This window comes from Pygocentrus nattereri, chromosome 3 (genome assembly GCF_015220715.1).
Source record: "Pygocentrus nattereri isolate fPygNat1 chromosome 3, fPygNat1.pri, whole genome shotgun sequence".
NCBI classification, from domain to species: domain Eukaryota; kingdom Metazoa; phylum Chordata; class Actinopteri; order Characiformes; family Serrasalmidae; genus Pygocentrus; species Pygocentrus nattereri.
This window is the reverse complement of record NC_051213.1, coordinates 8,060,082-8,078,827: the sequence shown is the minus strand read 5'-3', so window position 1 is coordinate 8,078,827 and position 18,746 is coordinate 8,060,082. Positions and strand designations below refer to the sequence as shown.

General features: G+C 42.9%; 1 protein-coding gene and 1 non-coding gene across 3 annotated transcripts; one reads left to right on the top strand and one right to left on the bottom strand.

The window, feature by feature from the left end:
- The first annotated feature begins 492 nt into the window (after positions 1 to 492).
- Positions 493 to 16,292, top strand: si:ch211-37e10.2. 2 transcript variants are annotated; one of them, XM_037536794.1, is made up of 6 exons: positions 493 to 548; positions 842 to 946; positions 3,825 to 4,426; positions 11,445 to 11,998; positions 12,807 to 12,873; positions 14,024 to 16,292. In XM_037536794.1, exons 3-6 carry the CDS (start codon positions 3,829 to 3,831, stop codon positions 15,550 to 15,552), a joined length of 2,748 nt encoding a protein of 915 aa, XP_037392691.1. In that variant the 5' UTR covers positions 493 to 548; positions 842 to 946; positions 3,825 to 3,828; the 3' UTR covers positions 15,553 to 16,292. The 2 variants fall into 2 exon arrangements, with proteins under 2 accessions (XP_037392691.1, XP_017559321.1); XM_017703832.2 differs by lacking the exon at positions 493 to 548 and having other exon boundaries at positions 674 to 946.
- On the bottom strand, positions 9,171 to 9,242 carry trnaa-ugc. Its single transcript has one exon. It is a non-coding gene; the product is annotated as a tRNA-Ala (tRNA).
- Positions 16,293 to 18,746: the final 2,454 nt, after the last annotated feature.

The window sequence follows — 18,746 nt, the reverse complement described above, 5'->3', positions numbered from 1 at the left end:
AGATAATGTCCAGTAATATAACAGTGTCACGCCCCCATTGCATTGTTTGCATTAAAAGCATTATATAAGTAAAGATTTGACCTGTGTTTGGTTGAATGATGGGAAGCTGTAGGTGTTCCCTCAGCGCTGTGGGTGCTGTAGGTCTCTATACGAATGGGAAACCGTGGCCTCCACTGAAAACACTCATGACAGAGATTTGTGTTCTCAGCACACTTGTATGAAAGGTATGCATGCCTTGCTGAACTTTGACAAACAAACTCTGACCTGGACGTTCACTGTGGCGGCTTTTGGCTAAAGGACAGCAGCTGTCCAAACAAGCAAAACCCTCAACAAAGCCTATGTCCCATAATGCCTCCCGGAGCCCCTAATGCCCCAGGGGGTTGCTGGCCGAGCTCTTGTCTCTGAGGGAAAGAAGAGTTTTAAAGTTTTTCTTCAGTCTGTGTCCAAGTCACTAAACTGAAGGAGAAATGTAACTTGAATAGAGGAGTGGAAGAAGAGAGAAGGGGGGATTTGGCAGGAATCCCAGACAAAACGTCCCCTTCATTGCGGTAACAGCCTCCTGTTTGTAATACAATCTGCTTCGCTTTTAACAGCGAGATTCAACGTAGTTAAAAAGACAAAACCTACAATGTGTTGTGTTGAACAGAAGAGTGAAAAGAATGAAGGAGGAAGAAAGAAACTTCAAAAGAAAAGCTGCAGATGAGGGGCAGGAGGAGGAGAGAGAGAAAGAGAAGGAGAGTGAGGGGTTAAAGCCCCAGCAGCTCAGGGAAACCTGATGCTAATGAAGTGAGTGTGTGCGTTTGTGGAGCGCCAGTAGCGGGACTGTGTTTGTGCTCCGCAGCGACTGCACTGGGTCTGTTGCAGCCGGAGAGGATGCGCGCCTCCTGGGGCTCATACAGCACACAGAGCCGCGCGCACTGAGGACCAGCGGGGAGCCGCGTTAAAGGTAACAGGCATATTAACGACTCCTACATTCTCAAAGAAGGAAAAGAGTGAGGAGAAAACTAACGAGCTGCGGCGAGACCAGCCTCAGTAGGTGCGTTAGTGACAGATGTGGAGAGAAATGTCACCATAGGTTAGTTGTGGCGAGTTATGGAGACGTGTGACCAGTAACTGAGATATATTGCGAGTTATGAACGTGTGTAGCAAATTATGGAAATACATGGCAAGTTACACTATATTTCCAAAAGTATTCGGTCGTCTGCCTTCACACGTGACGTCACATTCTTAATCCATAGGGTTTAATATGATGTCAACCCACCCTTTGCAGCTATAACAGCTTCATCTCTTCTGGGAAGGCTTTTCACAAGGATTAGGAGTGTGTTTATGGGAATTTCTGACCGCTCTTCCAGAAACGCATTTGTGAGGTCAGACACTGATGTTGGACAAGAAGGTCTGGCTCACAGTCTCCGCTCTAATTCATCTTAAAGGTGTTCTATCCGGTTGAGGTCAGGACTCTGTGCAGGCCAGTAAAGTTCTTCCACACCAAACTGGCTCATCCATGTCTTTATGGACCTGCTTTGTGCACTGGTGCACAGTCATGTTGGAACAGGAAGGGGTCGTCCCCAAACTGTTCCACAAAGTTGGGAGCATGAAATTGTCCAGAATCTCTTGGCGCTGAAGCATTAAGAGTTCCTTTCACTGGAACTAAGGGGCCGAGCCCAACTCCTGAAAAACAAGCCCGCACCATAATCCCCCCTCCACCAAACTTTACACTGGGCACAGTGCAGTCAGACAAGTACTGTTCTCCTGGCAACCACCAAACCCAGACTCGTCCATCGGATTTCCAGATGGAGAAGATTGATTCATCACTCCAGAGAACACGTCTCCACTGCTCTAGAGTCCAGCAGCGATGCTTTACACCACTGCATTCCACGCTTTGCGCTACGCTTGGTGATGTAAGGCTTGGATGCAGCTGCTCGGCCATGGAAACCCATTCCATGAAGCTCTCTACGCTGCTCTTGAGCTGATCTGAAGGCCACATGAAGTTTGGAGGTCTGTAGTGATTGACTCTGCAGAAAGTTGGTGACCTCTGCGCACTATGCCCCTCAGCATCCGCTGACCCCGCTCTGTCATTTTACCTGACCGACCACTTTGTGGCTGAGTTGCTGTCGTTCCCAATCGCTTCCACTTTGCTATAATCCCACTGACAGTTGACTGGAATATTTAGTAGTGAGGAAATTTCACGACTGGACTTGTTGCACAGGTGGCGTCCGATCACGGTACCACGCTGGAATTCACTGAGCTCCTGAGAGCGACCCATTCTTTCACTAATGTCTGTAGAAGCAGTCTGCAGGCCTAGGGGCTCGGCTTTATACACCTGTAGCCATAGAAGTGATCGGAACACCTGAATTGAATAATTTGGATGGGTGAATACTTTTGGAAATATAGTGTATGCAGCAAGTTATGTAGAAATGGGGCACATTATGGAGATTTATGGCAAATTATGGAGATATGTGACAAGTTACAGAAAGATGTAGCAAATTGTGGAGATATATAGTTATGGAGATATATGGTGAAGAGAGGTGGCGAGTTATTGGAATGTATATTGAGATACGAAGAAATGTAGTGAGTTGTGAAGATATATGGCTAGTTATGGTGATATATGATGAATTATGGAGAGGGTTGATGGGTTATTGAAATATATGGTGAGTTTTGGAGAGATGTGGTGTGTTGTGGGGATATAATGGAAGTTGTGGAGATATATGGAGCATTATGGAGAGAGGAGGCAAGTTAAGGATAGCTGTGGTTGAGGAAAACCAGTTGAGGAAATTTATTTTAAGTTATGCAAAAATGTTGCATGTTTTGGAGAGAAGTGACGAGTTACAATGTATATTATGGAGAGATGTGTCCATTTATGGAGAAATGTGCAGAGATATGGAAATATATGGCAAGTTGTGGGGATATATAGTGAGTTATGGAGAGACATACGAGTTAAAAGATAGATAGAAGATAAATGGTGAGTTATGGAAAGATGTGGCATGCAATGGAGATTTATGGAAAGTTATGGAAGGTTAGCAAGTTGTGGAGAGATGTGGCGACTTTTGGAGAGATGTGGCAAGTTATGGAGACGTTGTGAGTTATGGAGTAATATGCTGAGTTATAGAGATGTATGGCATTATGCTGTGTTGAGATTGTTGTGAGTTATTTCAAGCTAAGTCATGTTAGACAGATGTTTCAAATTATGTCAAGTTCTGGACAGATATGTTTGAGATTTGGCTCCTTGAAAATGAAAATGATCAGCTCTATCAGCAAGTCTTTCAGGCCAGAGCCACAAAGGCTGTTTAATGACTCAGTACCCTGTCTGCTTGACTTTAGTGCCATTCTAGCACTAACTGACTGCCTGTTTCTCATTCTTAACTGGCTGGACTTTGTTCATGTGTATGTGCGATAGATATACAACAGTACAAATAATAAAACAAGCATGTCTATATTGTGCAATAGATATAGATGCCAAATGCATTTTTTGTCATTTTGGCTATGCTGTTGGACTTAATTTCCTTTGGAGATTTAAAATCACATATAGCAGAATAGCACAGTACAATATCCTTTGGCCCCTTAGACTCTGAGGGCTTGTTTTATTAAAAGGGATTACGCCAAGTCCTGGACTGCGCAACACTTTGAGATTCCCATTGAAATGAAAAATATAATTCAGGGCAAGGTTTAATCTTTGTCCAGGAAACTGACCCTAGGGGTCCATATGTGGTTCTACACTTCAATTCCTTAAAGTCGTTACAGAATAATTTATATTAGCTATTATATAATAAGTCTTAATATCAGTAACTGAAAAATAATGTCTGTTGATTTTATTTCTGTTTTTTCAGGGAAATGAATGACACAAAAATGCCATCGCCTGCGAGAATAGTCCTGCTGCTGGTGATTGTTCTGTATCCGTATGTGGCGATGGGGAGTGGTGGTCAGGCTGGGGATTCCAGCCCATGCTATGGAGGGCGCTGTAGAGCATCTCGCCAATACACACCATCATTACAGAGCAAAGCTGTGCCAGCTTCTTCCAACCACCAACATACACTTCCTAACTCTCCTCCAGCTGAACTATGGGAATCCCGTCCAGCTGTCCAGTCTCAGCGTCTACGAGAAAGCACGAGGACACGCGTTGCTGAAGTGTCCAGTACAGGCTGTACTGGGCCAGACTGTGTTACCGCTCCTGTCCCCTATAATAACGACACCAGAGAGTGCAGAGGGCTGGAATGCAGGCTGCCTTTGAGGATAAGGCCAAAACCCAAAGCGAGACCATGCTCAGTGGACGGCTGCACCTCCGATGGCCCTGCCCTCAGCCAACCTGCTCTGATACATGTGCCGGACAGAGCAGCTCAGTTTCTGGCCGAACTTCCGGACATGGGATATCCTCCGACGGAGCTGGGAGGTGCTGCACTGGGAGTGCAGCTCACATGTGACATCAAACCAGGTGAAGAGAGACTTCAGCTGTTGTGGCCTTCTCTGGGAGGGTCTTGTCTCAAATCTTGTCTTGCTTCCCCAGATAAGCCAGTAGTGTTTTGCTAGTCCAGTGGTACCTTGCACTGCAGATTTTAGTGCTTTTTGAAACTAATGACCCTTAAAGTAATGGCTAGGCAAAAACGTTTCCCCTAAATGGAGCCATATTTGGTGTCTGAAGTTTGCTTTATTTGTTTTGCACTAGAATCAGGAAGCTAATATAGCAAACAGCACTGCACATACTCAAGCCACTGAGTTATTTTGGCCAAAAACACATTGTTTTGCTTCAAAACTTTTTCATGTGAAGTCTGCTGAGGAGTTTAATTGCAACACTGTGTTAAAACTAACTCCACCATGTGGAGGCTGTACTTTAGCCTGGCTAGCTCTCACTATGAGTTGTTACATGCTTGCTGTATTGTAGGCCCCAAGATTGTGGTTAAAACAATATAGAAATTATACTCAGCTGTACTTAAATACAGGCAAGTTTTATGCTTATGATGAACAAAGTTACTTGTATGGTACAAAAACCCGTCTTTGGGGTGAGTTCAGAGAAAAGTCGGCCTGATTGCTGTGAAAGTTGAATCAGATGAAGTTCCTTTGGGAATACAAGAAAGTGACCAGAAGCATATTCTACTAGTATCTGACTACATAAAATATCCATGTTACATTTTACTCTGCGTTAGTTTGGGCCCCCAATTCTCCTGTACTATAAAACTAATATGTAAGTTATGTAGTTGTAGAGTGAGGAGGAATTCTGGAACTGCCCACACGTTCTGGGAATTTAAGAGGTTAATGAGCCAGTAAGTTCAGTCAGGTGTTTTAGAGCAGGGAAAACACCAAAATGTGTCTGTGGGGGAGGAACTCTAGGTTTAACATTAGGACACACTGCTGCTGTAGTTATCACTGCTGTAGGGAGGCACTCCTTATTAAAAGAGAATGAACTGGCTGGCTGGCTGGCTTAGTAGATGAAGTATTGGAAATAATTACATAGCCCAGTTCTTTGATACGTGGTTTGGTAGCATGATTAAATAAGTGAATAATCATTTCCATGTATAATTGGAAAACAAGTAGCTTTTGCTCTTCACATCTGTTCAGCTTCACTTGAAAGCACTGTGAAAGTGCGGAAGAGGGAAAATGTCTGGCAGTCAACTGTCTGGAATATTTAAGCTGCTTTGATGTCTGTCCATGCTACTTTCATAGCCTCAAATTGCAGCTTGGACAGGAAGAGAAATAAAAGCAGTTAGTTTTAGGATTTCTGAGACAAAAGTCATTCTAAACTACAATTTAACCAAGCACGCCATCTACCCAGAGAGCTTCAAAAACAGAGGAAAAAATACACAAGAATTCATATATTACATCTGCAGGTTACTAAGGCTGTGAAAGTGTTTCTTTTAGGATGCCGTGACATTAGGACACATTTTACACTGTAAAAAGTGGGTCATCAGGTCTAGTTAAAAAAAATTCATGTGGTGACAAGTAAATTAACTAGTTTTTTCAACTTAAATAAATACTTTGAATGAACGATTCTTTCAAGTAATTTTTTGAGTGAAATAAAACTAGTTCAATTGCTTGTTACCACTTTTTGCAGTGTTCTTCATGCTAAATCAGGTTGGTACTATTTGTCAATCATCTGTGTTTTTCCACAGAATTTTTTTCTGAATTTATTAGGGCTACATTTCCTAATGTTTAGGCTGTGTAGACAGAGACAAGTGATTCTCAATGGATTTTATAGCAGTGATTGTCCTTTAATGCTTTTGGGAAAACAAACTAACCTTTCATGACATCCTACAGTGCTGTGTAAAAGTCACCCCTAATTTAAAGTCCATTTAAGTACAAGTTATTTATTTTTAGCCATATATTTCAGATATGCGGCTACATATAAAACAATCCATTTGCATAAGTAAGGGAAAGTCAAAGGAACCTAAATGAGTTTCCAGTTTCCAAAACTGGAGTTCCAAAAATAGGAAAAAGATACAAAAACATGTGGCTCCCAACAACCATGCAAGACCTGTTAGACACCAAAACTGCCCCATCAGATAAACAGCACTTACAGCTTTCATCTCTGAGAGAGAGGAGAAAATCAAGCTGCTTCAGATCTGAAAACATCCACAGGTGCTTCTGTCCATCCTTCCACCGTGAAAAGACCACTCAGCGCTGTGGGTCTGAAAGGATGTGTAGCTGATCAAGAAGAACCTCGCTGAGAAAAGGAGACGGACACCAAACAAAGAAGCTGAACGATGGACTGACCACCCCAGAGTCCAGGCCTCAACACCACTGAATGGGTTTGGGATTATTTGGATTGTGAGAAACAGACAATTCCACCAACTTGTAAAGCTAATCTTTGGAGGTGCTAAAGTATCTCTACCGAAAGGGGAAACGTTTCAGTGAAACTGAAAGTGAGTCTCCTCAATTGAACGATAACTGTAAAAAAAACACAAAGTGTGGACACAATACATACAGAAAAAAATCATATTTAGTTATTGAGGCTTCTAATGTTCTATTTTATTCTTTTATCCATACACTTAAAAATGAATAGCTATATGAAGGGTGGTCTCTGACTTTTGCACAGTACTGTATGTCCTTGTGTTGTAGTAGTCTTTGGAGACTTGTAGAGGTGAATGGAGTCTAGCTATACGGTCAGTAGGGTCTGTAATGTACTCTGTGGCATGTTTGAGAAGAGAATTGTTTTACATTTACAGCATCTGGCAGACCCTCTTATCCAGAGTGACATACAGTTTGATAATTTTACACAGGTAGGCAAAGGCGGTGGTAGGAGTCTTGCCCAAGGACTCTTTATTGGCGTAGTGTTAGGTGCTTACCCAGGTGGGGGTTGAACCCCAGTCTACAAGGCAGAGGTGTTACCCACTACACTAACCAACCACAGGAGAGGAGGTCTGAAATGTCCATTTTGGGGGAGGTCTGGGTCTGTGATGTCTCCCAGAGAAGAATGCCATGAGTATAGTGCAGTGATCTGTCCTTAGTCCAGAGGGATTCTGAGGTCATCTGTAATTTAGGGCGCTGAGGATATAACTGGATATGATGTGTGCTGTGAGAACAGGATCCATAATCCCTCAGAAAAAAGGAGGCTCTGTAATACTGCTTGTAAGTTATTAGTGTTAAGAACACTTGCACTGGAATAGTTAATTAGGCTATCAAAGATGGTGTGGCAACTCAAACAAAGGCAGACGTGACATAATTGCAAATATATTGGATATACGTACATAGACTGACTGGCCACTTCCCACACAGCAGTGCTGCTGGAGTTTTTAAACTCACTCTAGTCAGAAATAGTAGCTCATCTGTTGCTGCTCAGTCTGTGTTGGTCATCCTCTAGTCCTTCATTAGTGGTCACAGGATGCTGGATATTTTTGGTTGGTGGACTATTCTCAGTCCAGCAGTAACACTGAGGTATTTAAAAACTCCAGCAGCACTGCTGTGTCTGATCCACTCAGACCAGCGCAACATATGCTAACACACCTCCGACCATTCCAATGTTATTTCAGGTGGTTACTAAGGTGTTGAAAGGCTATAGTTGTGGTATTTTAGGTGGTTGCTAAGGTATTGCTAGGCCATGATTGTGGTATTTCAGGTAGTTGCTAAGGTGTCGCTTGGCCATTGCAGTGTTACCACTGGTGGTTGATAAGGTGTTGCTAGGCCATGATTGTGGTATTTCAGGTAGTTGCTAAGTTGTTGATTGGCCAATGCAGTGTTATCCCAGGTGGTTGCTAAGGTGTTGCTAGGGCAGATGTTTGATGGGCCTGTATTGTCTGTAAGAGAGATTTCCTTTGTGACATCATTTGTGGCAGATAGATCTGAATATTCTAATCATTCTGCCATTATGGTTCTATGACGTAAAACTGTACAGTCCCAAAAGAACAAGTGCAGTATTCCCATACAGGCTCTATGATCCTAAAAAGTTTTTGTGGTTATAGGTTGAAAATCCAACCCGTAAAAATGGTATAAAAAGAATGCGCAGAATAATAAAACAAACCATAGTAAGTTACTTAAGAGTAACCTGATAAAAGTATCAGATATATATTAAATTGTTCAATTAAGCTGGTGACCGATGCTGCCTGACAACACTAGAGGGTGTTTCTACATTATTTGTAGTTTTTACCGTTCTGTGACTGTTTTTGTGAAGGGGAATGGGTATTTTTGGGGAAGTGGGCATCACTGTTGCCGTAAGAAACCCTTGGTTTAGTTTTTATTGTACACCGTTTGATGCAGCTGCCCTTTACATTGAGTGAATAGTTTATCAGAGAGTCACAGACATGGGAACTGTGGGCTAATGCCAATGTCTGTTTTTTTCATGTACTTTCCTGCTGATGCATACATGAATTTATGGTAACATTTTGTATAACTAAATTCATAACATGTTATAATGCATTCATAAGGCATCATAAACATGGCTATAAATAATTATATTAAGAGATCCTTATTAGTCCCACAAGGGGGAAATTTCACCTCCACATTTAACCCATCCGTGAAGTGAAACACCACATACACACTAGTGAGCACACACACTAGGGGGCAGTGAGCACACTTGCCCGGAGCGGTGGGCAGCCCAATCCGCAGCGCCCGGGAGCAGTTGGGGGTTAGGTGTCTTGCTCAAGGACACCTCAGTCATGTGCTGTCGGCTCTGGGGATGGAACCGGCGACCTTCCGGTCGGTCATGAGGCTGGATCCCTAACCTCCAGGCCACGACTGCCCCCAGAGTATGGAGATGCAGGGGATTGAACCCTCGACCTCATACATGCAAAGCATGCGCTCTACCACTGAGCTACATCCCCTCATAAAAATGCATAACATGTTTTAGCCATGATTATTATGCATTATGAATTATTAACATATATACATGCATTATAAGTACTGTATACCATATATAACATGCATTATAAGTACGGTTACTAACAAATTACAAGCGATCATAAGTTGTATTTGTCCGTAAAGTGAAGCATACTGTACTAAAGCCTCCTCCAGTGTTAAGAGTGAGGCTTCAAGTTGAAGCATTTACTGAAACATTAACATGTCAGAGTTTAAACTAGAGCTGCCATCAGTGTTTTACCCAATGTGGGAAAGTCAATGTATACCATTGTAAATGTACACCACCGTTAGCTTGGCGCTAACTTAACACTCCGATCCCATAGAATGCTAGCAGAAATTAGCATTACTGTACTGTAGTGTAGTGTAGGGATGTAACAGAGTTAGATGTTATAAACAGTGAGGCAACACTTTACAATGACAGCGCTCTACTATCTCGCCCCTCCCTCTCATAAATAAACCTTTTAGTCTATTACACGTATTAGTCTTTACACTCTCCAAGCTGAGACTGACTTCTTCGGCACTGACAGTATAATGTTATTATCACGACTTATAATGCATTATATTAACAATTCATAATGTATAATAAACATGACTATGAAGTGTAATTCAGGGTAATTCATTTTTTAAAATATTTATAATCATGTGTATAATGCCGTATGAATGCATTATAACATGTTATAAATGTGTTTATAGATGTTTATAAATGTGACATAGAAATTGTTAACTGAATTTCTAAACTATAAAACTTGGGACTACACTGACCTGAATTAGCATTAGGAGAATAACATTTATTTCCTTAGGGTTACAAATGCAGTAAAATGAATCAAGCTTTAGTATAGTAGTCCACTGTCACCTAATCGTTCTGCTTTTCTGGAGCACAATAAATCTGTCATCAAATATCAGTTCGAAATATTGATCTAGTCTAAACATCTGTTGATGCTGCTCATTTTTATAGAAATGATCTGCAGATACCAACACCAATCTGATTTCAGTGGGTATCTCTACGTTTTATGATGAATGGATTAAAGTCATTCACTCACTTTTCAGTTACTTTAACCCCTTTTCACAGTAGCTATAAAATGCATAACACAAAATGTTCCTTAGTTCAGAGTCCATGCTTCTGGTGCGAGAAGTGCTCTGCATTAAACACACCAGCAGAAAGACGACGTATTTACAGCACTGGAACTCCAGGGTAGATCACCAATAGCCACCGGCTTCAGTCTGATGGTGACCAACCCAAAGCACAAATACACTATATGGCCAAAAGTTTGTGGACACCTACTCATCGAAATAAAGTGTATTAAAAAGGAGGTTGTCACCCTCTGCTGCAGTAACTGTCCCTACTCTTCACGGAAGGCATTATAGTAAATGCTGGAAAATTGCTGTGAGGATTTGATTGCATTCAGCAGCAGTAGCACTAGTAAGATCAGGTATTAAAGTTGGATGATTAGCTAGGGGGCTTCGTACCCCTCTAGTCTGTGCTTGGCTTTGGACATGGTAACGTTAGGCTCATGTGTGGCTGCTCCAGAGCATCCAGTTCTATTGTCAGTGCTTTTCTATGGAGAATATACAAGCTGTGCATGCATTTGATCTCATGTGTCAGCAGTAATTGCACCTCAGTGCAGCTGCGTTCACTACTAAGATGGGGTGTCCACAAACTTTTGAACATATAGTGTTCCTATTCAATAGCCCCACTCCCAGACACAGAAAAACTCAATAAACGCATAGACAGAACTTGGAACTAACAACAAGTAACACTGAACAACTCAGGGAGTCAGTGAACCAACCAGGGGCTGTCTGCATAGCCATGCCTCATAGTCTCTCAGAGCCACAGTATTTTGAATTAAATAGTGCTACTTGAGTCTAAAATAGATTGCATAGGTGAATATATGTGAATGTGTTGGTTTTTGTGACATCACTGAAACTGTGAATTAAATTTTTGAAACGTAGTTTCCTCATATGGACTGAATGGAAGTGAATGATATGCTTTAAAATTTGAACAGTGTTTACATATTCCTTCAAATTCTGATGAGGCAAATTAGTTTTTCCATGACGTGGGCCCTTTAAGTTGAGAATATTTACTGTTCTCCTATAAAGTTGCTGATTCTTACGAAGGTGACGTAGCACAGCGGTGCTAAAAGTTGGGTCTGTGATCTTCTTTCTTACAGGAGAGAATGAAGTGCCCTCGGAGGATGCGCTGATCCTGCACCTGCAGCTGGCCAAAGGGCAGGAGAAGCTGGTGGAGGCCCTGCGAGCCCAGCAAGTGGTGATTCGCGATCTGCAGCAGCGGCTGGTGGATCAGCAGGGGGCGCTGCTGTCCCAACAGCGGGAAATCCTGGAGCAGCAGCGGCGCATGTACGAGCAGATGGATGTGGTCAAAGCGCAGTACGGCCTACTTTCTGAGACTGTCAAGCAGGTGTCCTTCCAGGGCCTGCAGGGGGAGCTGCAGAGCTACTTTGAGAGCCACCTGGCAGGCCTGCAGAGCCAGGCACGCAGCCACCTGCAGAAGTCCAACGCCGTGCACAAAATGGATGTGGACGCCAAGGTGATGGACGTAGCTGGGGACACTGATCACCCCCTGCTTGCCTGTCAAACTGCCTGCGGGCCTGAGGAGTACTGCAACTTCCAGAAGCAGCCGCCGCAGTGCGATACTTGCACCATGTGCCCACCTGGGTTTTTCCTGGTATCCCAGTGTTCACCCAATGCTGACAGGATTTGCCAGGTACCATCATTGAATCTGAGCAGTGGAAAGATGATCAGTGATTTAGAGAAATATCAAATGCATCAGCCAAGACTTGTGTGATGTTCAACATTGTACTGATAACAATAGAAGATAATCGTTGAGCTTGTCCATCACCAAGTTTTGACTAATTTCTCTTTGAATGCTTTTTCAACACACGCAATCATCAGATTCATCCAATCTGGGAAGGGCTCACAACAAGCATTACAAAATGTTCTACCACACGTTGAATGCAAGTACACACTACACCAGAGAGGTCTCCAACTCCGAAAACTTACATACTGTAGGTTTCAGGCCTTTTCACACCAAGTTTTTACAGACAAAGAAAAATGCACTTCAACAGACGTGTGTATTAATGCTGTCTTTCACGTTGATCGCAAATGTATTTTCTTATGTGGTTTCTCAACTCTGTATTTTATAGTTATTCATAAAAATGGACAAAACATGCATTCCACAATTCCACAGCATTCCATAGCTGTTTGTTCCTGAGCAAAACTAATGAAAGACTTTAGACACAAAACATTTGAATGACTGACTTTAGTCAAATAAACAGATTTTGTACAGTTCATTTTTGTCAAACTAATGTTGAAATGCTATCAAACCAGTCACAAAGTACATTTAATGCATGCCTTACTGAAGAAGAAGTGTAGACAGCATTTTATTGGGCCTAATGTAAGTTTTCTCTAGAAAAATCTACTTTTTGTAGACTAGGACTAGTTTACATTTGCATGTGGAAAACTTGTTAAGTCTTCAATTTCTGCAAAGTAAAAAGGTATATATTATTATACAGGACAGGGATGAATGCCTGGAAATCCCAAACCTGTGTGGCGAACGAGTGAAATGTCTCAATACACCAGGTAAGTAAACTTCACCCTTAATGTGATTAACAATAAGTAAAAACTACTTATGACGTCATTTTCACTGCACAGCACATGCTGTTCAAACAATGCAGTTACATCCATAATTACTAGAATTCGTGTTCTAGACAACGCATTGTTAGATTTCCATGATGCATATCGTTATAGTTTTACATCGCAATATCACAATATCACATTGCATCGTTACACCTCTAGATCCAGGGACGCACTAGGCATGTGCATGGCTGTTTGGGTACTACGTTAACTGTTTCAGGTACCAGTATTCTAATACTGAGGTCACTATTCAGATTTGCAATACATCTCATTATTTGAAGACAGAGAAAATAAACAAGCAACTGATTCACTGAACTGTGAGTACGTTACGTTATATTTTCTTTTTCTTGAAAATGAGTGTGTTGTAAGTATACCTTGTTAATAATGTAGCTTAGAAGGCAGAAGGAGCAAATCACCTTTATTTGGCTAATTAATCCAGCTGAACTTAGCTAGGTTTAGGAAAAAAATTTAATATAATTCAACAAATAACATGTTGGCGCTGTCCACTGACGTCCACTGAAAAGAAAATGCCTTATGTAGAAGATAGGGAGTCTGTGACAGCATCCATCGTGATACTGGTCCACATTAGCTCATCTGAAGAGGCAGCCTCTTACTGGTCCAACACAAAAACTTACCAATGTCCGTCAGTTATTTTTTAAATAAGAAGGCATGTTCCTCTGTGTGCTGCTATATTTTGTGCAGCACCTGTTCTGTCCCTTAAAATGGTAAGCCTGCATCCCTACATTATTTCTGGACCATGGGCCTCATTAACCAACCATTCTTAAGAAGAAATTTTTTCTTAAAACCCACTTATGCAGTTTTCACGAAGATTCTGACTTTCAGCAATGTTTTCTTATTTGTTCTTAGATAAGAACAGATTCTACATACACTCAAGAGAACAGTTGAGAGGGGAGAACAGTTCTGCAGTTTAAGAACACATCATGAATCTGACAGACTTTTTCTTAGGACCTTTCTCAAGAGCATTTTTAAGAAAAAACTTAAGAATCTTGGTGAACAAGGCCTGATGTTAGGGTAATGGAAACTCCTGAACTAAGAAACAACTGCTTTAATGTATACCATGTACTTTTCTGTGCAGGTGGGTTCCGGTGCCTGGGTGTGTCTGAGAGAGAGATCTCTGCAGGCCTGTGTGGCCATGAATACTTCTATAACCAGGAGCTCCAGGAGTGCCAGGCATGCTCAGACTGTGATGGGGAGCCAGTGGCCATCCCATGCACCCGTATCAGTGACGCTGTGTGTGGTGTGCTGGCAGAGAATGCACTGTCTCAGTCCTGGTCAGCATTAGTCACACTGCCCCCTGCTCGCTCAAAGAGCAGCACAGTGTTCCCAGGCTTACAGTTGAGCATCAGGGGAAAGGGGAGCAGTGACCTTCTGGTCAGCCACAATGGCTCTCTAAGCCTGCTCCAGCACGGCCTGCTCTGGGTGGACCACAACTTTGCCCTGAAGCACAGCTGCAGGAACTTTCTGCAGGTTGGCATTCGGCTCAGTGGCAACGAGGAGGAGGGCCTTGACCTGAGTGGGGTACGAGTGGAGCAGCCAGAGAGGAAACACTTCCAGGGTGTGACGGTGAGCGCGGTGGCAGAGGTGGAGCCCAACCAGACGCTGTCCCTGGTGCTGAAGAGCCCCAACCAGCACTGCAACCAGAGCAAAGATCTGCAACTGTACGAGTTGGGCGCCTCAGCCTTTAGCCTGCTGTGGCTGTCCCATGACACTGGTGCTGTGGCGATGACGGCCCAGATGTCCACAGTGGCTCACTATCAGGGCAACTACCGGCCAGCCTTCCGTGTCACTGCCGTCTCTGACTCGTACATGGTGTCACTTACCCATGACAGCCGTGGTGTTCGCTTCACAGAGAGGGGTGTGGTGAAGTTTGTCCTGCAGCAGGCGCTATACGCCATGGGCCACACCTGCGTACGTGAAGGCTTCTCCCTGGTCGCCTACATCAATGCCAACGGGACAAACCAAGAAGTCGTACGCTCCTTCAAGGCTGGGGTAAACTACCGGGACACGTCCATCACCTTGTCCGCTGCAACCACTGTGGATTCAGGGGATTGGCTGAACTTTGAGATCTTTACCCCGTCCCAGTGCAACATCCGCTATTTTGGCGACAGCTCTGGGATTAGTATGCTAAGTCTGCTCTGGATCCCGAGCAGCATTTCCTCATCTCTCACGGCCACTGTTTCTAGGATGGGCCTGCCGTCCGGCGCAGTGAGGAACAAAGCCCTGTTCTTCCAGCAGGTGGGTCCAAGCGCTGACCATGTTCGGCTGGCTGGGACAGGAGAGCAACATGCGCGGAGGAACTTTGTGTTCAGAGAAGCTGGGATAGCCAATGTGGCACTAAATGTAAAGCTAATTCACTCCTGTAATGTGGTGAAGCTAGTGCTACATCGCCAGGGCAAGGAAGGGGCACAATCGACTCCTCTGGCGCAGCAGGTTGGAGGTCACATGCCCGAGGGCAGTGAGTGGGCCAGTGTCGGATTGAGGGCGTCTTTTGAGGTGCAGAACAACACCGCCATCTACATCACTCTTGACTGCGTTCGTGGGCGCATTAATCAGATCACACATGAGGGAGGAACCAACATCTCCATTCTATGGGTTGCTGCGTGATCCTGGCTTTTTCTTGCATTTGATGTGGAGAGGTGCGTTCAGAAAATGGTGCTTCCAGAAACTGTTCAGTGCCAAAACTGAATGAATGGTTGGCAGCTTGAATATTCATTGAGAACATTTAAGTACGACAGAGAAATGCAGAGGAGCTATTTGAATTTACAGAAATTTCCATTTGTTGAGTCATTTTATGTTTATTGCAGTATTCTTTGTAAGTACTGATCACCTTGCAAGTACTTCAGCTGGTTGAGCAGTGACCAATATTTCCCGAGGGAGAGAATTTTTTTCTCTTTTCTCTCGTTTTATTTTAGTGTCCGTTCAAGTGTGCGCATGTGTGTGTTCCCTGAGGAGAGAGAGAGGAGGTAAGAGAGAATGAGTATGTGCTGGCATGCTTGTAGGCTGCATTTTGTGTTTGGCCGTAGCACGTCAACCCTTGTACAGTCATATATTGTGGTTGACTGTGTACAGCACTGTGATAAAGTCAGAGACCACCCATCATTTATTTCATTTCCAGTCAAACAGCCATCAAGTACAAGTTATTCATATTTCAGTGTCAAACTAGCTGGAAACTTTAACAGAATTTAAGAGAAAACTATAGAGAAACCTCAACAAATAAAAATATCATTGTTTCCAGTGTTTAGTGAGTCACCCTTTACCTTTATTACAGCTTCCATTCTTTTCAGGAGACTCACTTTCAGTTCTTCAAAGAATCTGCAGACACGCCTCCAAAGTTCAGGCTTAGAAGCTGGTTGATGATTTTCTGAAGTAATCAAACCCATTCAGCGTTGAGGTCTGGACTCTGGGGTGGTCAGTCCATTGTTCAGCTTCTTTGTTCGATGTGTCCGTCTCCTTTTATCAGTGAGGTTCTTCTTGATCAGCTACACATCCTTTCAGACCCACAGCGCTGAGTGGTCTTCTCACAGTGGAAGGATGGACAGAAACAGCTGTGGATGTTTTCAGATCTGAAGCAGCTTGATGTTCTCCTCTCTCTCAGAGGTCAAAGCTTTAAGTGCTGTTTATCTGATGGGGCAGTTTTGGTCTCTACCAAGTCCTGCATGGTTTTAGGAGTTCCAATTACTCTGTATCTTGCCATTTTTTGAGCTCCAGTTTTGAATACTCTTGATTTTCCATGTATTGTCCTTTGACTCTTACTTATGCAAGTGGATTATTTTATATCTTATCTCCTCAACAGGTTTTGTTGGGGTGGGATAGATCTGATATTATATTTGGAGGCTTTGGCTGGAGGCCTTTGTGTAATTTAACAGGTTAAATGCACATTCTGACAAAAATCAATAACTTGCACTTAGTGGCTGTTTTGGCTGGAAATTGAATAAATAAAAGGGTGCTGTCTTTATACAGTATAGTACGTCTCATTTAAAATTGATTTACATTAAAGGGATTTATCTATTTTAACATGCATTATTTGATTAATTAATTATGCAGGCCTATGTTATGTGGCAGGATTTTTATAAACATTCCTTTAAATTCGGGGGTCCTGGTCCCAGTCCTGATGACCCCACACAACTCTCGCTCAGCTCCACACATGAACTAATTAACAGTCTCCCTGTGGGCTGGTGCAGGTGTGAGAGAGCATGGAAAACACAAAACTATGCAGAGTCTGGGATCACAAGGACTGTGGTTGGGAATCCTTGCTATAAAGTATTTAAACAAAGTGTATTTATGCACTCACTGGTCACTTTGTTACTTTGTATCTACATTCATTGTCCATTTAACCAGCTCCACTTACCATATAGGAGCATTTTTGTAGTTACACAATTACAGCTTGTATTCCAGCTCTTTCTCTGTACAATTTTAGCCCCTCCTTACCACATTCATCAATGGTCAGGACCCCCACAGGACCGCAGAGCAGGTATGATTTGGATGGTGGATCATTCTCAGCACTGCAGTAACACTGACATGGTGGTGGTGTGTTAGTGTGTGTTGTGCTGGTCTGAGTAGATCAGACACAGAAGTGCTGCTGGAGTTTTAAACACTGTGTCCACTCACTGTCCACTCTATTAGACACTCCTGCCTTGTCGGTCCACCTTGTAGATATAAAGTCAGAGACGACAGCTCATCTGCTGCTGCAGTTTGTGTTGGTCATCCTCTAGACCTTCATCGGTGGTCATCAAAGTAATCATGAAGTATGAATATTATTGTTTTTAAGGGTAGCATTGAGGATGAGTATTCAGGCACTCGTTTGGAAACAGAGGGTTCAGAGGATTCACTCTACCATGTCACAGTCACGGCATTGCTGACAATAAGCCCCCACATCAATAATACCTGCTTAGTGGGGGTCCTGACCACTGAAGAACTGGAGGGGCTGACAAAGTATCAGAGAAACTGATGGACTACAGTCTGTAACTAAAGTGCTCCTATATAGTAAGTGGAGCTGATAAAATGGACAATAAGTGTAGGAACAAGATAAGTTTTCCCAATAAAGTGGTCAGTGAGTGTATGAACAAATATGACCACATTATTTGTTGTGCCCTCTGTAATTTACATGGGAAAACGTATATACTGGACATATTCTTGGTTTGATGTAAATCATTATGCTGCTTTAAACTAGTGTGCGAAGAGTTGACTGTAAACTGCCTTTGTCTTGTGTTACTCTGAATACTCCTGCCCTGTGGAAGTGCTGCTGCTGCTGCTGCATACTGTATTTAATTACTTTTGTATGTGCTCTGCTCTTCCAACGATTACAAATAACCCAGTCACAGTCAAAGTGCTGGCAGCATCGCGGTCGTTCAGACACTTCTGCTTTGTACTATGCATTGACTGCTAATCTGTTTACGCTCCAAGTACTGTAGAACAAAGTGGAGCACAAATTTTCCTTTTTATATAAAAGCTGAATAAAACATGTACGTTTTGGCCAGAACCTTTACAATGTTTTTGCAGATTGGCTGTCGGCCTTTCTCTGTACGCTGCAGTCTCACTGCTCTACATCAGCTCAGGCCTGTAGAAACACACGAAAATGTTCAGGTGGATTAGATTTAAATGGTGCAAGCTATGCACCATCTAACTCTGTAATGGTTTACAATTTCAGCCACATTCTTAACCTGTTGCTTAAGAGCAAAAGACCTTTTCTTTTTCAGTATTTTCTTTGCACCGAGTCCAAGGAAAGCATTTGATAGAGTCATGTCTTGGTTAATGTTCAGCAGCTGCTGCCTAAGCACACCTTTTCAGAGGAGTGGGAG

Bases quoted from the DNA above. Each gene is read 5' to 3' on its own strand.
- si:ch211-37e10.2 (XM_037536794.1), top strand. From the start codon at position 3,829: ATGAATGACACAAAAATGCCATCGCCTGCGAGAATAGTCCTGCTGCTG. The intron at 4,427-11,444 runs GTGAAGAGAGAC...TCTTTCTTACAG, and splicing joins CACATGTGACATCAAACCAG to GAGAGAATGAAGTGCCCTCG. The intron at 11,999-12,806 runs GTACCATCATTG...ATTATTATACAG, and splicing joins ATGCTGACAGGATTTGCCAG to GACAGGGATGAATGCCTGGA.